Source organism: Tachypleus tridentatus, chromosome 10 (genome assembly GCF_004210375.1).
Source record: "Tachypleus tridentatus isolate NWPU-2018 chromosome 10, ASM421037v1, whole genome shotgun sequence".
NCBI classification, from domain to species: Eukaryota; Metazoa; Arthropoda; class Merostomata; order Xiphosura; family Limulidae; genus Tachypleus; species Tachypleus tridentatus.
Window position 1 is genome coordinate 9,042,431 of NC_134834.1, and position 25,041 is coordinate 9,067,471.

Consider the following 25,041-nt stretch of genomic DNA (forward strand, 5'->3'; position numbering starts at 1 on the left):
GTGAGTAAATATACTGTTTACATTTGGTATGCGTAGTAGTGGTAGTAGTAAATATACTGTTTACATTTGGTATGCGTAGTAGTGAGTAAATATACTGTTTACATTTAAGTATACGTAGTAGTAGTGAGTAGTGAAATATACTGTTTACATTTAATTATGCGTAGTAGTGAGTGGTGAGTAAATATACTGTTTACATTTGGTATACGTTAGTAGTAGTAAGTAGTAAATATACTGTTTACATTTAATTATAAAGTAATAGTGAGTGAAAGTAAATATACTGTTTACATTTAGGTATAAAGTAGTAGTGGTGAGTAGGAAATATACTGTTTACATTTAATTATACGTAGTGGTGAGTAAATATACTGTTTACATTTGGTATGCGTAGTGAGTGAGTAAATATACTGTTTACATTTGGTATACGTAGTAGTAGTGAGTAAAATACACTGTTTACATTTGGTATAAGAGTAGTGGTAGTGAGTAAAATATACTGTTTACATTTGGTATGCGTGGTAGTGAGTAGTAGTAAATATACTGTTTACATTTGGTATGCAGTAGTAGTAGTAGTAGTAAATATACTGTTTACATTTAGTATACGTAGTAGTAGTAGTAGTAAATATACTGTTTACATTTAGTATACGTAGTAGTAGTAGTAGTAAATATACTGTTTACATTTAGTATACGTAGTAGTAGTAGTAGGAGTAAATATACTTTTTACATTTAGTATACGTCGTAGTAGTAGTAGTAGTAAATATACTGTTTACATTTAGTATACGTCGTAGTAGTAGTAGTAGTAAATATACTGTTTACATTTAGTATACGTCGTAGTAGTAGTATTTGTAAATATACTGTTTACATTTAGTATACGTCGTAGTAGTAGTAGTAGTAAATATACTGTTTACATTTAGTATAAGTAGTAGTAGTAGTAAATATACTGTTTACATTTATTATAAAGTGAGTAGTAGTAGTAAATATACTGTTTACATTTAGTATACGTAGTAGTAGTAGTAGTAAACATACTGTTTACATTTAGTATACGTAGTAGTAGTAGTAGTATTAAATATACTGTTTACATTTAGTATACGTAGTAGTAGTAGTAGTAAATATACTTTTTACATTTAGTATACGTCGTAGTAGTAGTAGTAGTAAATATACTGTTTACATTTGGTATGCGTCGTGAGTAGTAGTGTAGTAGTAAATATACTGTTTACATTTGGTATGCGATCGTGGTAGTAGTAGTAGTGAGTAAATATACTGTTTACATTTGGTATACGTAGTGGTAGTGAGTAAATATACTGTTTACATTTGGTATGCGTAGTAGTAGTGAGTAAATATACTGTTTACATTTGGTATGCGTGGTAGTAGTATTGATAAAATATACTGTTTACATTTGGTATGCGTGTAGTAGTAGTGAGTAGTAAATATACTGTTTACATTTAGTATACGTAGTAGTAGTAGTAGTAGTAAATATACTGTTTACATTTAGTATACGTAGTAGTAGTAGTAGTAAATATACTGTTTACATTTAGTATACGTAGTAGTAGTAAATATACTGTTTACATTTAGTATACGTAGTAGTAGTAGGAGTAAATATACTGTTTACATTTAGTATAAGTAGTAGTAGTAGTAAATATACTGTTTACATTTAGTATAAGTAGTAGTAGTAGTAAATATACTGTTTACATTTAATTATAAAGTAGTAGTAGAAAAGTAAATATACTGTTTACATTTTAATTATAAGTAGTAGTAGTAGTAAATATACTGTTTACATTTAATTATAAGAGTAGTGAGTAGTAACAAATATACTGTTTACATTTAATTATAAGTAGTAGTAGTAACAAATGTACTGTTTACATTTAGTATGCGTAGTAGTGAGTAGTAGTAAATATACTGTTTACATTTGGTATACGTAGTAGTGAGTAGTGAGTAAATATACTGTTTACATTTGGTATACGTAGTAGTAGTGAGTAAATATACTGTTTACATTTATTTATGCGTAGTTAGTGGTAGTAAATATACTGTTTACATTTGGTTATGCGTAGTAGTAGTAGTAAAATATACTGTTTACATTTGGTATGCAGTAGTGGTAGTAGTGAGTAAATATACTGTTTACATTTAGTATACGTAGTAGTAGTAGTAGTAAATATACTGTTTACATTTAGTATACGTAGTAGTAGTAGTAAATATACTGTTTACATTTAGTATACGTAGTAGTAGTAGTAAATATACTGTTTACATTTAGTATAAGTAGTGGGAGTAAATATACTGTTTACATTTAGTATACGTAGTCGTGGGAGTAAATATACTGTTTACATTTAGTATAAGTCGTGGGAGTAAATATACTGTTTACATTTAGTATACGTAGTCGTGGGAGTAAATATACTGTTTACATTTAGTATACGTAGTCGTGGGAGTAAATATACTGTTTACATTTAGTATACGTAGTCGTAGTAGTAAATATACTGTTTGCATTTAGTATAAGTAGTAGTAGTAGTGAATATACTGTTTACATTTAGTTATGCAGTAGTAGTGGTAGTAAATATACTGTTTACATTTTGGTATACGTAGTGAGTAGTAGTAAATATACTGTTTACATTTGGTATACGTAGTAGTAGTGAGTGATAAATATACTGTTTACATTTAATTATGCGTGGTAGTAGTAGTGAGTAAATATACTGTTTACATTTTAGTATGCGTAGTGTAGTGAGTAGTGAGTAAATATACTGTTTACATTTAAGTGTGCGTTTACGTAGTGGTAAGTAAATATACTGTTTACATTTGGTATGCGTAGTAGTAGTAGTGATAAAATATACTGTTTACATTTGGTATACGTTTACGTGAGTGAGTAGTGAGTAGTGAAATAAATATACTGTTTACATTTAGTTATGCGTAGTAGTGAGTAAATATACTGTTTACATTTAATTATGCGTAGTAGTGAGTAAGTAAAGTAAATATACTGTTTACATTTGGTATACGTAGTAGTGAGTAAATATACTGTTTACATTTGGTATACGTGGTAGTGTAAAATATACTGTTTACATTTGGTATACGTAGTAGTGAGTAAAATATACTGTTTACATTTAGTATACGTAGTAGTAGTAGTAGTAGTAAATATACTGTTTACATTTAGTATACGTAGTAGTAGTAGTAGTAAATATACTGTTTACATTTAGTATACGTAGTAGTAGTAGTAGTAAATATACTGTTTACATTTAGTATACGTAGTGGTAGTAGTAGTAAATATACTGTTTACATTTAGTATACGTTTACGTAGTAGTAGTAAATATACTGTTTACATTTAGTATACGTTTACGTAGTAGTAGTAAATATACTGTTTACATTTAGTATACGTAGTAGTAGTAAATATACTGTTTACATTTAGTATACGTAGTAGTAAATATACTGTTTACATTTAGTATAAGTAGTAGTATCAGTAGAAACTGTATATATTACAGTTAAGTTTCAGCTAATTTCAATGAACAATGGAAGGTAAATCACAGGTGAAACATAATTGTATTAATATTCATATTTAGTACAACAGAAACTCGGTGGAAGTGTCTGAGTTGAACAGTTAATATGTTATCTCTCTCTGTTTCACTTTAATAACTACAGACAGTCTTTCAGTCATTATTGTAACATATTTAATCAAAAGTATTCTGTGGGATTTTACTCCAAATGTCTCTAATACACTCCCATAAAGTTTCTTTGAACGTAACTTTTGATTTGCCAAGTTTTTGATCCATCAGATCCCAGATCTGTTCAGATGGGTTAAGATCAGTGATCTGTGAAGGATAATGTATCATTTGAATGACTCCAGTCGCTTCTTTCTTAACTAAACAGTTTCTACATAGGTTGGATGTGTGTTTGGGGTTATTATCTTCTTGATAGTAGAATCATTTACCAATAATACATAAACTGCTTAGTATACCATGATGGATCAGTATCTGATGGTACTTGACCTGGTCCATTATTCCATCTATTTTGTAAATATCTCTTGTTACCTCAGTAGAAAAACACTCTCTAACCATTACACTGCCTCCCCTCATGTTTCATGGTAGGTGTTATACACTGAGGTAAGCATCTTTCACCTTTCTTCTACCAGATTTACAACTTATGTTTATAACTAAATATTTCAAACATGGACTTATCCATCCATAAAACCAGTTTCCAATCAACAACAATCCAGTTTTGGTACTTTTTACCAACTTTCAGTTCCTTGACAATGTTTGTATGTCAAAGTAAAGGTTTTAAACTGGTACATAACCAAATATTCCATTCTGGTTCAGTGTTCTTCATACTGTAGATCTGGACACTGTTCTGTTATTTGGCACATGTTGTTTGTGTCATGCTTAATATCAGTGACAGTCTTACTACTGTCCTGAAGACTTCATAAACAAACATATTTAACATCAGTATCCTTTCTTATTTTTAAACTTACCTGTCTCAATCTCATGATCTGTAGTGTACTTGACAGTGTTTGTGGAATGTTTCTAGTCTACATCAATTTGTCAGAGTCCAACCAGCATCACGTAAAGCTTTTATGTAAACTCTCTGTTCTACCGACAATTCTCTCTGCTTTTTGGACATGACAACAAAACTTAATATATAGTGTTAAATACTGTTTTTCTCAAGCTTTATTTGTGGAATACTGTTAAATTAATTTCTTCTAGTATATGCCTGTCCATATGTTAATTCGTTTTCTATAATTAAGATACTGCATAGGGTAACATGACTGTTACTTCAGGTCCTACATTTGATCTGTATGTTCATTGAAGCTTAACCCTTATGACATGCCCTTGGTACAAGAAATGACATGTCCTTGGCACAAGAAATGACATGTCCTTGGCACAAGAAATGACATGCCCTTGGTTCAAGAAATGACATGCCTTTGGTTCTAGAAATGACATGCCCTTGGTTCTAGAAATAACATGCCCTTGGTACAAGAAATGACATGCCCTTGGTACAAGAAAGACATGTCCTTGGGACAAGAAACGACATGCCCTTGGTTCAAGAAACGACATGCCCTTGGTTCAAGAAACGACATGCCCTTGGTTCAAGAAATGACATGCCCTTGGTACAAGAAATGACATGCCCTTGGTACAAGAAATGACATGCCCTTGGTACAAGAAATGACATGCCCTTGGTACAAGAAATGACATGCCCTTGGTTCAAGAAATGACATGCCCTTGGTTCAAGAAATGACATGCCCTTGGTTCAAGAAATGACATGCCCTTGGTTCAAGAAATGACATGCTCTTGGTACATAATATAGAAAATCTAGAGAATAATAAATATTCTTATCGTGTGTCATTTAGTTGTGAACAAGAATTAGTGAAGCATTTCCATAGTGTTAAAATTTACACATTCACAACATGTAAGAATCAGCTCCATTAAAAGAATGATATAATATTATATTTTGCACAGTGCTGTACATTAACACATTGGGTACAGATTTGTTCTGTATAAAGCCCACTTCATGAAAACGTAACATGGGAATGTGACAGGAGGTTTGGTTATTTGTGGAAGACGTTTTGTAGAAGCGGTTTCCGGTTGTCATATTTTTGTCGTCTTCTTTCAGGAATGGTCTCATCACAGTCTTCACTTTCTCTGTACTCACCTTAATACTGGTGCCCATAGCAACAAGATTGAGGTAGTCATGACGACCAGTGGTGGCGGCCGAGTTCCATCTCCAGATAGCGCCTGCGAACAAGATTGGACACCGACAACGGTTGTACACGGTCCAGAAAATGCAACCAGCAGTGTTCCCAACACCACAACCTCAACTTTACCTGGAGAGAAGCAAGTATCTGGTATACAACGAAATGGGGAGAAACCGGAGAACAATGGAGGTATGATCATTTTTAAACATGAAAATGTCCATTTTGCTTCCCTTCACCACATCTGGTGGCGGGTCTGTCGCTATAAAGTATGACGTTCTAATCATGTTGTTATTTTGAAGGAAAAAAATGAAGACATTCTAATAGTTCAAGGTAATTATACTCTTGTTACTTCACGTTTAGCCTCGTGAACGTGAACCCTTGGCACATCACTTTATCTAACTGATACCTGTATGGTTTATGTTGTTTATTTCTTTCTATGGCACAAAATTTTACTCTTACAGATAGATTATTTCATCGACTAGTATCAGTATTTCACGTCGGTATCAACAAAAGCACGCGCAGCTCAGTATTATTGTTTTTAGTTTATTGTGACTCCCACAGTAATTACTTACCAATGTCATGTGAACTATCAAAGTGTTAACTGACATTATGTGACAATGTCTGTCTGTCGTATAAACTGAACAAAGTGTTGAATGATATTACGTGACAATTTCTGTCTGTCGTGTGAACTGGTCAAAGTGTTGACTGATATTACGTGACAATTTCTGTCTGTCGTGTGAACTGGTCAAAGTGTTGACTGATATTTTGTGACGACAGTTTCTGTCTGTCGTGTGAACTGAACAAAGTGTTGACTGATATTACGTGACAATTTCTGTCTGTCGTGTGAACTGAACAAAGTGTTGACTGATGTTACGTGACAATTAACTGTCTGTCGTGTGAACTGGTCAAAGTGTTGACTGATATTATGTGACAATTTCTGTCTGTCGTGTGAACTGGTCAAAGTGTTGAATGATATTATGTGACAATTAACTGTCTGTCGTGTGAACTGGTCAAAGTGTTGACTGATATTATGTGACAATTAACTGTCTGTCGTGTGAACTGGTCAAAGTGTTGACTGATATTATGTGACAATTTCTGTCTGTCGTGTGAACTGGTCAAAGTGTTGACTGATATTACGTGACAATTTCTGTCTGTCGTGTAAACTGAACAAAGTGTTGACTGATATTACATGACAATTTCTGTCTTTTGTGTAAACTGGTCAAAGTGTTGACTGATATTACGTGACAATTTCTGTCTGTCGTGTGAACTGAACAAAGTGTTCACTGATATTACGTGACAATTAACTGTCTGTCGTGTGAACTGGTCAAAGTGTTGACTGATATTTTGTGACGACAGTTTCTGTCTGTCTTGTGACTGTGGTTCCAAGATAATATTTTTCACTTTCTATTAAAGTACATTCCAGTAATTTATTAAATGTTATTTTGTTTGTAATAACTTTCAAACATATTTTCATTTATTACTTGTTTTTTCAACTGTTAGTTCATTACCGTCTTTATAACTTTGATATAATGCTACTTCTATGTTGTTAAGATCTTGTGTTCCTTCATGTATTGTTTATTTACAAATTGTCGTCCAGTAGTTTGTCGTTATCTGACAGGTTTGAAATTCAGCTTTTGATGTAAATGCTGTTGGACGTTTATAAGAAACTGGTTAAAAGTGGTTACTGAGGTATGACTCTCGTTGAATCTGGTTAAGACTACTAACTAAAGTGTGACTCTCGTTGATTCTGGTTAAGACTACTAACTGAAGTGTGACTCTCGTTGATTCTGGTTAAGACTACTAACTAAAGTGTGACTCTCGTTGATTCTGGTTAAGACTACTAACTAAAGTGTGACTCTCGTTGAATCTGGTTAAGACTACTAACTAAAGTGTGACTCTCGTTGAATCTGGTTAAGACTACTTACTAAAGTGTGACTCTCGTTGAATCTGGTTAAGACTACTAACTACAGTGTGACTCTCGTTGAATCTGGTTAAGACTGGTAACTGAAGCGTGATTCTCACCGAATGTTTTGTTCTTATTACGTCGTAAGCAACTGTTGATAATAAAGTCACCTTATCAAATGTTTATGGTATGTCCGTGTCATTCAAACCACGGTATTAAAATCACGTTGAGCGATCGGTAAGTAAATCATTATGATAAAACCAACGTCAATATAAATGTCGCGCGTCCGGAAAGTATCTCTCTTACAGCACGTGACCGAGCTGTCTTTCCTCAGTTTCAGACTTCAATCTTTATTTCTCTCCATCTCACAGTAGGGATGGTCATGACAAACCTTTACAGACAAGAACACGGAATATAAAGTTGACAGAACAATCAAGTCGGACAGGCAGCGGACAGATGTGACAAGTTTATGTATTCGCTCGTGAGATTGGGTTGGTGATTCAGTTTGGTGTCAGACCGATCAGTGATAACGTAAAACCTTCTGATTGGATTCTTCTCACAAGTTCTAAAGGTTCTCAACCACTGTTCCTTTATCTGATGTTGAACATGTTTGACACCAGCTTTACTCTGGTTTAGAAACATTGATTCCGATTTGCGAAGTTCAAAACTGCAGAAAAAGTTTATCTAGTGAAATACAGTCTGCACAATGAACTTCGACAGATTTGTCAGTACATTACAAAACCTACAGTATGTATTAATAAACTTAGACAAACCTCATTTAATACGATACACAACCCATAGACGCATCAGTTAAATTCATTACAGTACATGATATATCGTGTATATGTAAGTGTATACCAAGCAAATTTGTCACAATAAATACAGTTAACGTTCAACATAATTACAGGTTATCGTATTTATAGGTTTTTATGTCACAAAACGACTGCTTATCTGGTAATATGACTATAGGTAACCAAGCAACGTAGTTAAAAGTTACAAGGTAATTTAATTATTGACTCATTGGACACGCCTGGAACCATGCGCAGTTTAACCCTAGAAAGGTGTATTGAATCTCGCCTGTTTTGTAAACGTGTTTCCTACGTGTTTTATAAATCGGTTAAAATCGTCACAAGCTACAGTAAGGAAGGCAGCAGAAATGTTGTTAGGTGTTTAGAAAGTTTCTGAACGTTCACAAACCTGAAAGAAAAAATAACAACCTTTAAACTATTTTAATATCCTGAACAATGACGTCACGAACTTTCAGCTTAACCCTAACTGTTTGCCCTTCGTTAGTGGGATTTCAACTGCAAGATAGTGATGGTGACTCAGGAATTGTAGCTGTTGGAAGGAACGAAGGAAGGATCAGGTCCAGCTGCTCCACGGAGACGGACTACAGTCAGGACTACTGCCAGAAAAAACCGAGGTACGTTTACAAATCACGTTGTTTCGTTTGTCAGTAATCGCAAAGCTGCCCAATGGGCTGGCTGTCTGTGCTCTACCCATCGCGGGTGTCAAACCCAAATTTCAGCGTGATAAGCAGTGAGACTTAACGAGGTTCCAGGTCTCATGCTGCGATTCTATAGGTGATTTCTCTGTCATGGAACGCTTAGTTCAATGACCATTACAACACAGTGCTGATCGATACACATGTTGACAACTTTCCACACACATATTAAGTGGTCATCTACTTTCGAAATCACACTTTAAGAAAACCAAAGGCACCGATTTTACTGGGGTTGTTTTCAAGTTCCATGATGCAACTCCACTAAAATCGGTGCCTCATCCGCAAATTCAAAGTTAGGGTTAGGAAAGAGAATCTTTTTCCCCAAAAAACAGGGTTGCGATGAAACTGTGCACATTCCCTGACACCTTTGGACAACTGAACGATAGTGTAGTTCTGCCATGCGAGTTTTTATTTCATTGTTTGTTTGTTTGTTTTTTAATTTCGCACAAAACTACTCGAGGGCTATCTGTGCTAGCCATCCCTAATTTAGCAGTGTAAGACTAGAGGGAAGGCAGCTAGTCATCACCACCTACCGCCAACTCTTGGGCTACTCTTTTTACCCACGAATAGTGGGATTGGCCGTCACATTATAACGCCCCCACGGCTGAAAGGGCAAGCATGTTTGGCGCGACCCTCAAATTACGAGTCCTTAACACGCTTGGCCATGACGGGCCCTTTTTGTTTCATTGGGGAACATTAAAAGTCCTCTTGTTCAAAGTGTTGTGTTACTTTTCGTAGATAGTGTAGCAGCCAAGATGAAAACAGTTGTTATATATCCGTAGGAATGACGATAACTCCACCCATCGCGCCTCTGCATTGGCGAAAATCAAATCATTCTAATAAAGGACGACTGACCTTACTATTTAAAAATCAGAGTTGGTCGTTGTTAAATATTGCAGTTCATTGAGATATTGACTTGTCCAGTGCCGTAGACGAGATAGCTCGTCCAAGCCGATCGGTAACACAGTGCCACGGACGAGTTAATTCGTTCTCAGTAATATCTAACTTCACCGCTAGATGTCAGCACCATACATGCATTTGACCCAATTACAAATTGTTTCACTTTCGATCCAAAATGGCGTCACGAAAAAAAGTTACAAAATGAAGAAGCATTAGAGTTGTATTGTAGCAGCTGAAATACTTGGCAGTCAACAGGTTAATATATAATAATAAAATAAGGATATTTTTTGGGTACTTCTCTTTCTTGGGTTTCTGCGAACTTTAACTCTCTGTATGTATTTTTAAGTTTTGTAATTCAATGAGTCTCCTCAGTTCAAAACCTATCAAAATGTCTTCTAAAATCGATGGTATGTCTAACGACTTACAACGCCGCTAGAAACCGGGTTTCGTTACCTGTGGTGGGCAGAGTACAGATAGCCGACTGTGTATGTTTGTGCTTCAAACAAACAAATATAATCTATCAATATTACATACATGCATATTTCATTTCTATTTTCTATTACAGGAAAAATATGTTAAAATAACTCTTCATTATATATTATTATCCAATGAACTTTAATTCAGGAGCACCGGTGTTCGGATTCTAGAAACTAGAACTCAGCTTCTTCAAACCCGCATTGTCTATCATTATATTGTGGCGGCATCTACTGGATGCTTTATAAAACATAAAATCTCAAATGAACAAAAGGTATTCTAATGGTCTTTTTTCTCGGCAATATTTTTTTTTTTTTTACAAATATCCATATCCCACCGAACAAGCTCGTCCTTTCAGCTGTGAGAGTATTATAACGTGACGATCAATCCCACTGTTTGTTGGTAAAAGAGTAGTCCAAGAGTTGGCAGTGGGTGGTAACAACTAGCTGCCTTCATTCTATACTTACACTGCTAAAATAGGGACGACTAGCACAGATAGCCCTCGTGTAGCTTTGCGCGAAATTCAAAACAAATCAGTTCTTGCTAGTGGACATCTGTTCTAGCCTGTAAACAAAAGTTGTTGTTGTATTTCATTTTTACTTGAGTCTTTCGTCTGCAGGAATTATTTCTAAATGTACGTTTTACCATGTGTACTGTTTTCCTAGATTAGTCCTCTATCATTGTTAACAAGTGTCCATTTAAAGTAGGCACTTGATGTCGCTTATGAACTTTGTTAAATGTTTTATCTTAGGCTTAACGGTTCTGTGTTTCAGGTCAATCGTTGGTAGTAATTCACAGGAATTTTTAAACAAATGTATTGTAAAGTCTTCTCTGAAAGCATCCTCAGCTTCTAATATAAATATCACCAGTGGACCAATTAAAGGAGACCACAGTATATTCCCAGGATCCTCCGCGTCAGCAAGCAGGTAACAATTTATCAGTGGTTATATTATATTCTAGAGAAGTGGTAAACATATTTCATTGCACTAGATTTTAAGTTTTCGTGTCTGAAGGGCTTATAACCTTAATAAGAGTCTAATATAAGCCTGATGAAGTTTAAAGAGCGCCGCCTACCGGGTCTGAAGGTCTGATAACTTTCATCAGAATCTAATATAAGCCTGATGAAGTTTAAAGAGCGCCGCCTACCGGGTCTGAAGGTCTGATAACTTTCATCAGAATCTAATATAAGCCTGATGAAGTTTAAAGAGCGCCGCCTACCGGGTCTGAAGGGCTGATAACCTTCATCAGAATCTAATATAAGCCTGATGAAGTTTAAAGAGCGCCACCTACCGGGTCTGAAGGGTTGATAACCTTCATCAGAATCTAATATAAGCCTGATGAAGTTTAAAGAGCGCCCCTACCGGGTCTGAAGGGCTGATAACCTTCATCAAAATCTAATATAAGCCTGATGAAGTTTAAAGAGCGCCACCTACCGGGTCTGAAGGGCTGATAACCTTCATCAGAATCTAATATAAGCTTGATGAAGTTTAAAGAGCGCCACCTACCGGGTCTGAAGGGCTGATAACCTTCATCAGAATCTAATATAAGCCTGATGAAGTTTAAAGAGCGCCACCTACCGGGTCTGAAGGGCTGATAACCTTCATCAGAATCTAATATAAGCCTGATGAAGTTTAAAGAGCGCCGCCTACCGGGTCTGAAGGGCTGATAACCTTCATCAAAATCTAATATAAGCCTGATGAAGTTTAAAGAGCGCCACCTACCGGGTCTGAAGGGCTGATAACCTTCATCAGAATCTAATATAAGCTTGATGAAGTTTAAAGAGCGCCACCTACCGGGTCTGAAGGGCTGATAACCTTCATCAGAATCTAATATAAGCTTGATGAAGTTTAAAGAGCGCCACCTACCGGGTCTGAAGGGCTGATAACCTTCATCAGAATGTAATATAAGCTTGATGAAGTGTAAATAGCGCCACCTACCGATTCTGAAGGGCTGATAACCTTCATCAGAATCTAATATAAGCCTGATGAAGTGTAAAGAGCGCCGCCTACCGTGTCTGAAGGGCTGATAGCCTTCATCAGAATCTAATATAAGCCTGATGAAGTGTAAAGAGCGCCGCCTACCGTGTCTGAAGGGTTGATAGCCTTCATCAGAATCTAATATAAGCCTGATGAAGTGTAAAGAGCGCCACCTACCGATTCTGAAGGGCTGATAACCTTCATCAGAATCTAATATAAGCCTGATGAAGTTTAAAGAGCGCCGCCTACCGGGTCTGAAGGGCTGATAACCTTCATCAGAATCTAATATAAGCCTGATGAAGTTTAAATAGCGCCACCTACCGGGTCTGAAGGGCTGATAACCTTCATCAGAATCTAATATAAGCCTGATGAAGTGTAAAGAGCGCCGCCTACCGTGTCTGAAGGGCTGATAGCCTTCATCAGAATCTAATATAAGCCTGATGAAGTTTAAAGAGCGCCGCCTACCGGGTCTGAAGGGCTGATAACCTTCATCAAAATCTAATATAAGCCTGATGAAGTTTAAAGAGCGGCGCCTACTGGCACTTCGTTCGATAGCTTTTACCGGGAATCCTATTTAATCGCGTACTTTAGGACAAACTGCAAATTACAGTAAAAGGTATTTAAATTCATTTTGTTGTGAAGTCATATTGACGATCGAAATAACGTCTGTCGACAGGTATAGCTTCAGTGTGTAAGAAAGTTGCCACATCTAATGGTAGATATTTTAAGTTCATGAGTTGTAATACGAATATTTGTGATCTAATGAATTCAAGAGATAAATTGTTGGTTCACAGAAATAACCATACAATAAAGTATTTAATGTGATACAACGATAATAAATAACACAACTTATAAATGCTTTAGGCCCATGATAGTACAAGATATCTTCTTACAAGGGTAGTTTTTAGAGTTATTAAAACTAAATGATCTTCACGTATAGAATGGTTAGGATGACGACATACTAGATGTATATTCTGTTTCAAGATGACTATTTACTACAGTCCTCACTAACAAGAAACACTGACTACATAAGAACTGTTGTGAAGGCTACATAGCTGTAGCTTCTAGTAACGCATAGTTTATAATATTCAATTTGTATCTTGAAAAACCATTGTCGTCAGTGTGGTCAACTGGTGGTAAAGTTCGGGACTTGTAACAAATGTTGGATGGAATGAAAATAATGAGTTAAAACAAGTGAATCCTATTATAAACAGTAATTAACATGTTTATTAAACATGTAAACCAAAACTAGCAATGATGTCACTCACTTTGTTATAGATCATATGAACAGTGAGTGTATCATGCAGACTTTACATATGGCAACCTGTTGTCTATCAAACCTACCGCTAGGAGCGCTGCGGTTATCACTTTCAGACTGAAGACATTCCTAGCGATATGGAAGTTTTGTTTCATATGAACAGTGAGTGTATCATGCAGACTTTACATACGGCAACCTGTTGTCTATCAAACCTACCGCTAGGAGCGCTGCGGTTATCACTTTCAGACTGAAGACATTCCTAGCGATATGGAAGTTTTTGTTTCATATGAACAGTGAGTGTATCATGCAGACTTTACATACAGCAACCTGTTGTCTATCAAACCTACCGCTAGGAGCGCTGCGGTGGTTATCACTTTCAGACTGAAGACATTCCTAGCGATATGGAAGTTTTTGTTTCATATGAACAGTGAGTGTATCATGCAGACTTTACATACGGCAACCTGTTGTCTATTAAACCTACCGCTAGGAGCGCTGCGGTTATCACTTTCAGACTGAAGACATTCCTAGCGATATGGAAGTTTTTGTTTCATATTAACAGTGAGTGTATCATGCAGACTTTACATACGGCAACCTGTTGTCTATCAAACCTACCGCTAGGAGCGCTACGGTTATCACTTTCAAACTGAAGACATTCCTAGCGATATGGAAGTTTTTGTTTCATATGAACAGTGAGTGTATCATGCAGACTTTACATACGGCAACCTGTTGTCTATCAAACCTACCGCTAGGAGCGCTGCGGTTATCACTTTCAAACTGAACAGACATTCTTAGCGATATGGAAGTTTTAACAAAACACCGTACCTGTTATGATTAATAAGATATTGTTGGTATTGTGGTTACTAAAAATTCTTGTCAAAACTTGTCGAAGTACCGAGCTAACCCTAAATATCTTTTTTTTGTCACGATTATTGTACAATATTCATAAAGACAGCATTTAAGGTGAATTGTCAAGAAGTTACACGAAGTAAAGAACTCTCATAATAAGTGTGACGTCACAAGGTACAAATCGGAGTTTTGTGACATGGAATAATTAACATATACAGATATACCAAAACTTTACCGACTTTAAAGTTGTCACTCTAATGCATATGTCAAATTTTAAAACGGTTAGTAGAACATAACAACATACGATACTGAGACTGTGTGTGTGTGTTCTGATTAATTAGCTTATGAAACAACTAGTCTTACTTCCTCAGCCCTGTAATTAGTCATGTGAATTAAAAATCGAAATAGCATGAGTTTAATACACGAATGAAACGTGATTAATATTCGTAACTCTCTTCAGATAGTCTATTTGGACAGACAAAGCTCGCGGCAAAAAGAAGTTGTTTGTTATTAATATAGGACAAGATTAATTTCGTGCACTATAACAGAATCTCATGTGAATTTCCAGGACTCTGTTTTAACGAAATACGTTATTGTTTTCTCAAGAAAAGATATAGCTGCATTTATTATTATTGGTCTTAATTTGAGGTGTCAGGTCATTTACTATTGTTGTCGGATGATCAGAAACTTTCCATTAAATCTTCCTGTAGGAGGATTCATTCAGTAGAGAAATTACTGAAGTGTCTGTTTAGTAAAAGCTGAAGATGTGTTACCTCTAAAAACAGTAGCCTTTAAACTAGTGGCGAATAATTACATTGGTTTATATTTGTGGGGGGGAAAAAAAAAGGCTGATATTTTATGTACCCGTACAGAGCCCCGCCGTTGTCCGTCCATTCTACGTCCTTGAAAGATTTGCCTTGTGGAAGAGTCCGGTTTGATGAAGAACTGCAACTGACTGAACACAACATCCGCCGATCGTGTCGAAAGCTTTTCGCCACTTTATATGCCCAGAAAGCCGCGGCAGCAAGGCTTAGATTCAATGATTCAGATACTACTAATGCGAGATTAAACCGCCCTTACTGTCCAGATGAGGCACCAACTTATTCGAAGATGGATCGTTCTTACCCCATCCACAGTGACCCACGTTTGTTAAAGTCCAGCAGTCCTTCTGATGCTGCCTTAAGACGTGTGAATGCCTTTCACGAACACCATGTCTCACCGGACATCACTCATGTCCCTTATCTTTATGACAGAAGCTTGACCAAAAAACAGGTTGGCCTCAGGAAACCAAAAGTCGGAAGAAAATACAACATTCGTCAATCAGATAATAACATTTTTCGGGGCTAACATTAGAGAACCATGTTTCACAGAACGTCCACCAGAAAGAGGATCCAAATTCGACAAGGGCTTAGTGCTCCAGAACAATGGCTCCAGTTCTAGTCACATTTCCAGTATTGGAACTCGTATCAATCCTCAGCCTTCACTGTTCAAGAGTAGGAGCTGCACGGCTCTACCAAGTGAAACAGCCTTAAGTTCTGTGAAGGATCCTCCTCTGGAATTGACGATCCTTCCTTCAGAGGATCCACTACAATCTCTAGATCCATCTCTTCTGGATAACGGTGAGCTTATGTCCAAAGAGAGGAAATCGGGGACCAAGAAGGTCCATCTTGACAGAGCTTCTGGCTGTGTTTTGTACAGTGATGACATGATCAAAGTGTATGCCCGTTTGGCTTCTGTGGTTCCAGAAGCTCAGAAAGAGTCGACAGTATCGGTCACTGACATTAACACCAGTATATCTGAAAGAAACGTGGGATGTCCATTGAATACAAAACCACGTTCTTCACACACTTCAGACGGTGTCGAACCTGACAACAGTCAATTGTACAGTGATTATGAGTCTCTCCGACCTGCCAACAACGATGCTCCAACTTCTTCAGTTTGTAGAACCATCCAAGAAACAACAACGAATGCGAAACACAGCAGTACAACGCAAAGTGTCTCGAAGGATTGTACCTCCTCCCAGAAGGAAGAAATAACAGATGGGGAACTCGACAATCAAATACGTAACGTGGTTCCGTCTCTCCCCGTAAAAGATCAAGGTACGTGTGTTACAGATGTAGTTGTCGTCTGTGTGACATATCAGGGTACGTGTGTCACAGATGTGGTTGTCGTCTGTGTGACATATCAAGGTACACGTGTTACAGATGTGGTTGTCGTCTGTGTGACATATCAAGGTACACGTGTTACAGATGTGGTTGTCGTCTGTGTGACATATCAAGGTACACGTGTTACAGATGTGGTTATCTCTGTGACATATCAAGATACACGTGTTACACATGTGGCTGTCTCTGTGACATGTCAAGGTACGTGTGTTACATATGTGGCTGTCTCTGTGACATATCAAGGTACGTGTGTTACAGATGTGGCTGTCTCTGTGACATATCAAGGTACGTGTGTTACAGATGTGGTCCTCAGTGTGACATATCAAGGTACGTGTGCTACAGATGTGACTGTCTGTGTGACATATCAAGGTACACGTGTTACAGATGCGGCTGTCTGTGTGACATATCAAGGTACACGTGTTACAGATGTGGCTGTCTGTGTGACATATCAAGGTACACGTGTTACAGATGTGGCTGTCTGTGTGACATATCAAGGTACACGTGTTACAGATGTGGCTGTCTGTGTGACATATCAAGGTACACGTGTTACAGATGTGACTGTCTGTGTGACATATCAAGGTACACGTGTTACAGATGTGACTGTCTGTGTGACATATCAAGGTACACGTGTTACAGATGTGGCTGTCTGTGTGACATATCAAGGTATGTGTGTTACAGATGTGGCTGTCTGTGTGACATATCAAGGTACCTGTGTTACAGATGTGGCTGTCTGTGTGACATATCAAGGTACCTGTGTTACAGATGTGGCTGTCTGTGTGACATATCAAGGTACCTGTGTTACAGATGTGGCTGTCTGTGTGACATATCAAGGTACCTGTGTTACAGATGTGGCTGTCTGTGTGACATATCAAGTTACCTGTGTTACAGATGTGGCTGTCTGTGTGACATATCAAGTTACCTGTGTTACAGATGTGGCTGTCTGTGTGACATATCAAGGTACGTGTGTTACAGATGTGGCTGTCTGTGTGACATATCAAGGTACGTGTGTTACAGATGTGGCTGTCTGTGTGACATATCAAGGTACGTGTGTTACAGATGTGGCTGTCTGTGTGACATATCAAGGTACGTGTGTTACAGGTGTGGTGTCTTATTTATTTTAACTATGTATTATTTACGTTAATCCGTATATATTTAAGACATTGTTATCTTTACATACTATCATTAGTAACTTCTCGGCAAAACATCGGTTTATAACCAATGACAGGTTTACTGTTAGACACAAAATGTAGGAACCAATGACAGGTTTACTGTTAGACACAAAATGTAGGAACCAATGACAGGTTTACTATTAGACACAAAATGTAAGAACCAATGACAGGTTTACTGTTAGACACAAAATGTAAGAACCAGTGACAGGTTTTCTGTTAGACACAAAATGTAAGAACCAATGACAGGTTTTCTGTTAGACACAAAATGTAAGAACCAATGACAGGTTTTCTGTTAGACACAAAATGTAAGAACCAATGACAGGTTTTCTGTTAGACACAAAATGTAAGAACCAATGACAGGTTTTCTGTTAGACACAAAATGTAAGAACCAATGACAGGTTTTCTGTTAGACACAAAATGTAAGAACCAATGACAGAATATAGAATATAGTTAAGACAGTTGAATACACAGAGAGGAAACTTATTATAGAATATAGTTAAGACAGATGAATACAGAGAGAGGAAACTTATTACAGAATATAGTTAAGACAAATGAATACACAGAGAGGAAACTTATTATAGAATATAGTTAAGACAGATGAATACACAGAGAGGAAACTTATTATAGAATGTAGTTAAGACAGATGAATACACAGAGAGGAAACTTATTATAGAATATAGTTAAGACAGATGAATACACAGAGAGGAAACTTATTACAGAATATAGTTAAGACAGATGAATACACAAAGAGGAAACTTATTACAGACTATAGTTAAGACAGATGAATACACAGAGAGGAAACTTATTACAGAATATAGTTAAGACAGATGAATACACAGAGAGGAAACTTATTACAGAATATAGTTAAGACAGATGAATACACAGAGAGGAAACTTATTATAGAATATAGTTAAGACAGATAAATACACAGAGAGGAAACTTATTACAGAATATAGTTAAGACAGATGAATACACAGAGAGGAAACTTATTATAGAATATAGTTAAGACAGATGAATACACAGAGAGGAAACTTATTATAGAATGTAGTTAAGACAGATGAATACACAGAGAGGAAACTTATTATAAAATATAGTTAAGACAGATGAATACACAGAGAGGAAACTTATTACAGAATGTAGTTAAGACAGATGAATATACAGAGAGGAAACTTATTATAGAATATAGTTAAGACAGATGAATACACAGAGAGGAAACTTATTATAAAATATAGTTAAGACAGATGAATACACAGAGAGGAAACTTATTACAGAATATAGTTAAGACAGATGAATATACAGAGAGGAAACTTATTACAGAATATAGTTAAGACAGATGAATACACAAAGAGGAAACTTATTATAGAATGTAGTTAAGACAGATGAATACACAGAGAGGAAACTTATTATAAAATATAGTTAAGACAGATGAATACACAGAGAGGAAACTTATTACAGAATATAGTTAAGACAGATGAATACACAGAGAGGAAACTTATTATAGAATGTAGTTAAGACAGATGAATACACAGAGAGGAAACTTATTACAGAATATAGTTAACACAGATGAATACACAGAGAAGAAACTTATTATAGAATGTAGTTAAGATAGATGAATACACAGAGAGGAAACTTATTATAGAATATAGTTAAGACAGATGAATACACAGAGAGGAAACTTATTACAGAATATAGTTAAGACAGATGAATACACAGAGAGGAAACTTATTACAGAATATAGTTAAGACAGATGAATACACAGAGAGGAAACTTATTATAGAATATAGTTAAGACAGATAAATACACAGAGAGGAAACTTATTACAGAATATAGTTAAGACAGATGAATACACAGAGAGGAAACTTATTATAGAATATAGTTAAGACAGATGAATACACAGAGAGGAAACTTATTATAGAATGTAGTTAAGACAGATGAATACACAGAGAGGAAACTTATTATAGAATATAGTTAAGACAGATGAATACACAGAGAGGAAACTTATTACAGAATATAGTTAAGACAGATGAATACACAAGAGAGAAACTTATTATTAGTTAAGACAGATGAATACACAGAGAGGAAACTTATTATAAAATATAGTTAAGACAGATGAATACACAGAGAGGAAACTTATTACAGAATATAGTTAAGACAGATGAATACAGAGAGGAAACCTTATTATATTACAGAATATAGTTAAGACAGATGAATACACAGAGAGGAAACTTATTATAGAATATAGTTAAGACAGATGAATACACAGAGAGGAAACTTATTACAGAATATAGTTAAGACAGATGAATACACAGAGAGGAAACTTATTACAGAATATAGTTTACAAGAGAGGAAACTTATTATAGAATATAGTTAAGACAGATGAATACACAGAGAGGAAACTTATTATAGAATATAGTTAAGACAGATGAATACACAGAGAGGAAACTTATTAAAGTTAAGACAGATGAATACACAGAGAGGAAACTTATTACAGAATATAGTTAAGACAGATGAATACACAGAGAGGAAACTTATTATAGAATGTAGTTAAGACAGATGAATACACAGAGAGGAAACTTATTACAGAATGTAGTTAAGACAGATGAATACACAGAGAGGAAACTTATTACAGAATATAGTTAAGACAGATGAATACACAGAGAGGAAACTTATTATAGAATATAGTTAAGACAGATGAATACACAGAGAGGAAACTTATTATAGAATAGTTAGTTAAGACAGATGAATACAGATGAATACAGAGAGGAAACTTATTATAGAATATAGTTAAGACAGATGAATACACAGAGAGGAAACTTATTACAGAATATAGTTAAGACAGATGAATACACAGAGAGGAAACTTATTACAGAATATAGTTAAGACAGATGAATACACAGAGAGGAAACTTATTATAGTTATAGTTAAGACAAGAATACACAGAGAGACTTGAATAGTTAAGACAGATGAATACACAGAGAGGAAACTTATTACAGAATATAGTTAAGACAGATGAATACACAGAGAGGAAACTTATTATAGAATATAGTTAAGACAGATGAATACACAGAGAGGAAACTTATTATAGAATGTAGTTAAGACAGATGAATACACAGAGAGGAAACTTATTACAGAAATATAGTTAAGACAGATGAATACACAGAGAGGAAACTTATTACAGAATATAGTTAAGACAGATGAATACACAGAGAGGAAACTTATTATAGAATATAGTTAAGACAGATGAATACACAGAGAGGAAACTTATTACAGAATATAGTTAAGACAGATGAATACACAGAGAGGAAACTTATTATAGAATATAGTTAAGACAGATGAATACACAGAGAGGAAACTTATTACAGAATATAGTTAAGACAGATGAATACACAGAGAGGAAACTTATTATAGAATATAGTTAAGACAGATGAATACACAGAGAGGAAACTTATTATAGAATATAGTTAAGACAGATGAATACACAGAGAGGAAACTTATTACAGAATATAGTTAATGACAGATGAATACAGATGAATACACAGAGGAAACTTATTACAGAATATAGTTAAGACAGATGAATACACAGAGAGGAAACTTATTATAGAATATAGTTAAGACAGATGAATACACAGAGAGGAAACTTATTATAGAATATAGTTAAGACAGATGAATACACAGAGAGGAAACTTATTATAGAATATAGTTAAGACAGATGAATACACAGAGAGGAAACTTATTATAGAATATAGTTAAGACAGATGAATACACAGAGAGGAAACTTATTATAGAATATAGTTAAGACAGATGAATACACAGAGAGGAAACTTATTACAGAATATAGTTAAGACAGATGAATACACAGAGAGGAAACTTATTACAGAATATAGAATGTAGTTAAGACAGAGGAAACTTATTATAGATATAAGACACAGAGAGGAAACTTATTATAGAATATAGTTAAGACAGATGAATACACAGAGAGGAAACTTATTACAGAATATAGTTAAGACAGATGAATACACAGAGAGTGAAACTTATTATAGAATATGAAGTTAAGACAGATGAATACACAGAGAGGAACCTTATTACAGAATATAGTTAAGACAGATGAATAGTTAAGACAGATGAATACACAGAGAGAAACTTATTATAGAATATAGTTAAGACAGATGAATACACAGAGAGGAAACTTATTATAGAATATAGTTAAGACAGATGAATACACAGAGGAAACTTATTATAGAATATAGTTAAGACAGATGAATACACAGAGAGGAAACTTATTATAGAATATAGTTAAGACAGATGAATACACAGAGAGGAAACTTATTATAGAATATAGTTAAGACAGATGAATACACAGAGAGGAAACTTATTATAGAATATAGTTAAGACAGATGAATACACAGAGAGGAAACTTATTATAGAATATAGTTAAGACAGATGAATACACAGAGAGGAAACTTATTACAGAATATAGTTAAGACAGATGAATACACAGAGGAAACTTATACACAGAGAGGAAACTTATTACAGAATATAGTTAAGACAGATGAATACACAGAGAGGAAACTTATTACAGAATATAGTTAAGACAGATGAATACACAGAGAGGAAACTTATTATAGAATATAGTTAAGACAGATGAATACACAGAGAGGAAACTTATTATAGAATATAGTTAAGACAGATGAATACACAGAGAGGAAAACTTATTATAGAAACAGATGAATACACAGAGAGGAAACTTATTATAGAATATAGTTAAGACAGATGAATACACAGAGAGGAAACTTATTATAGAATATAGTTAAGACAGATGAATACACAGAGAGGAAACTTATTATAGAATATAGTTAAGACAGATGAATACACAGAGAGGAAACTTATTATAGAATATAGTTAAGACAGATGAATACACAGAGAGAAACTTATTACAGAATATAGTTAAGACAGATGAATACACAGAGAGGAAACTTATTACAGAATATAGTTAAGACAGATGAATACACAGAGAGGAAACTTATTACAGAATATAGTTAAGACAGATGAATACACAGAGAGGAAACTTATTATAGAATATAGTTAAGACAGATGAATACACAGAGAGGAAACTTATTACAGAATATAGTTAAGACAGATGAATACACAGAGAGGAAACTTATTATAGAATATAGTTAAGACAGATGAATACACAGAGAGGAAACTTATTACAGAATATAGTTAAGACAGATGAATACACAGAGAGGAAACTTATTACAGAATATAGTTAAGACAGATGAATACACAGAGAGGAAACTTATTATAGAATATAGTTAAGACAGATGAATACACAGAGAGGAAACTTATTACAGAATATAGTTAAGACAGATGAATACACAGAGAGGAAACTTATTACAGAATATAGTTAAGACAGATGAATACACAGAGAGGAAACTTATTATAGAATATAGTTAAGACAGATGAATACACAGAGAGGAAACTTATTATAGAATATAGTTAAGACAGATGAATACACAGAGAGGAAACTTATTATAGAATATAGTTAAGACAGATGAATACACAGAGAGGAAACTTATTATAGAATATAGTTAAGACAGATGAATACACAGAGAGGAAACTTATTATAGAATATAGTTAAGACAGATGAATACACAGAGAGGAAACTTATTATAGAATATAGTTAAGACAGATGAATACACAGAGAGGAAACTTATTATAGAATATAGTTAAGACAGATGAATACACAGAGAGGAAACTTATTATAGAATATAGTTAAGACAGATGAATACACAGAGAGGAAACTTATTATAGAATATAGTTAAGACAGATGAATACACAGAGAGGAAACTTATTATAGAATATAGTTAAGACAGATGAATACACAGAGAGGAAACTTATTATAGAATATAGTTAAGACAGATGAATACACAGAGAGGAAACTTATTACAGAATATAGTTAAGACAGATGAATACACAGAGAGGAAACTTATTACAGAATATGACAGATGAATACACAGAGAGGAAACTTATTATAGAATATAGTTAAGACAGATGAATACACAGAGAGGAAACTTATTATAGAATATAGTTAAGACAGATGAATACACAGAGAGGAAACTTATTATAGAATATAGTTAAGACAGATGAATACACAGAGAGGAAACTTATTACAGAATATAGTTAAGACAGATGAATACACAGAGAGGAAACTTATTATAGAATATAGTTAAGACAGATGAATACACAGAGAGGAAACTTATTATAGAATATAGTTAAGACAGATGAATACACAGAGAGGAAACTTATTATAGAATATAGTTAAGACAGATGAATACACAGAGAGGAAACTTATTACAGAATATAGTTAAGACAGATGAATACACAGAGAGGAAACTTATTATAGAATATAGTTAAGACAGATGAATACACAGAGAGGAAACTTATTATAGAATATAGTTAAGACAGATGAATACACAGAGAGGAAACTTATTATAGAATATAGTTAAGACAGATGAATACACAGAGAGGAAACTTATTATAGAATATAGTTAAGACAGATGAATACACAGAGAGGAAACTTATTATAGAATATAGTTAAGACAGATGAATACACAGAGAGGAAACTTATTATAGAATATAGTTAAGACAGATGAATACACAGAGAGGAAACTTATTATAGAATATAGTTAAGACAGATGAATACACAGAGAGGAAACTTATTATAGAATATAGTTAAGACAGATGAATACACAGAGAGGAAACTTATTATAGAATATAGTTAAGACAGATGAATACACAGAGAGAGGAAACTTATTATAGAATATAGTTAAGACAGATGAATACACAGAGAGGAAACTTATTATAGAATATAGTTAAGACAGATGAATACACAGAGAGGAAACTTATTATAGAATATAGTTAAGACAGATGAATACACAGAGAGGAAACTTATTATAGAATATAGTTAAGACAGATGAATACACAGAGAGAAACTTATTATAGAATATAGTTAAGACAGATGAATACACAGAGAGTGAAACTTATTACAGAATATAGTTAAGACAGATGAATACACAGAGAGGAAACTTATTACAGAATATAGTTAAGACAGATGAATACACAGAGAGGAAACTTATTATAGAATATAGTTAAGACAGATGAATACACAGAGAGGAAACTTATTACAGAATATA

The 25,041-nt window shown here is 34.7% G+C and overlaps 1 protein-coding gene across 1 annotated transcript in view; it reads left to right on the plus strand.

Moving 5' to 3' along the window:
• Positions 1-5,550: 5,550 nt before the first annotated feature.
• Positions 5,551-25,041, plus strand: part of LOC143227942 (uncharacterized) — a 37,503-nt gene continuing 18,012 nt past the window's right edge. Inside the window, exons 1-5 of the mRNA XM_076459294.1 lie at positions 5,551-5,845; positions 8,853-8,982; positions 11,211-11,363; positions 15,390-15,789; positions 15,842-16,616. Coding sequence (XP_076315409.1) covers positions 5,653-5,845; positions 8,853-8,982; positions 11,211-11,363; positions 15,390-15,789; positions 15,842-16,616 — 1,651 coding nt within the window. The 5' untranslated portion in view covers positions 5,551-5,652. The remainder of the gene's footprint in view (positions 5,846-8,852; positions 8,983-11,210; positions 11,364-15,389; positions 15,790-15,841; positions 16,617-25,041) is intronic.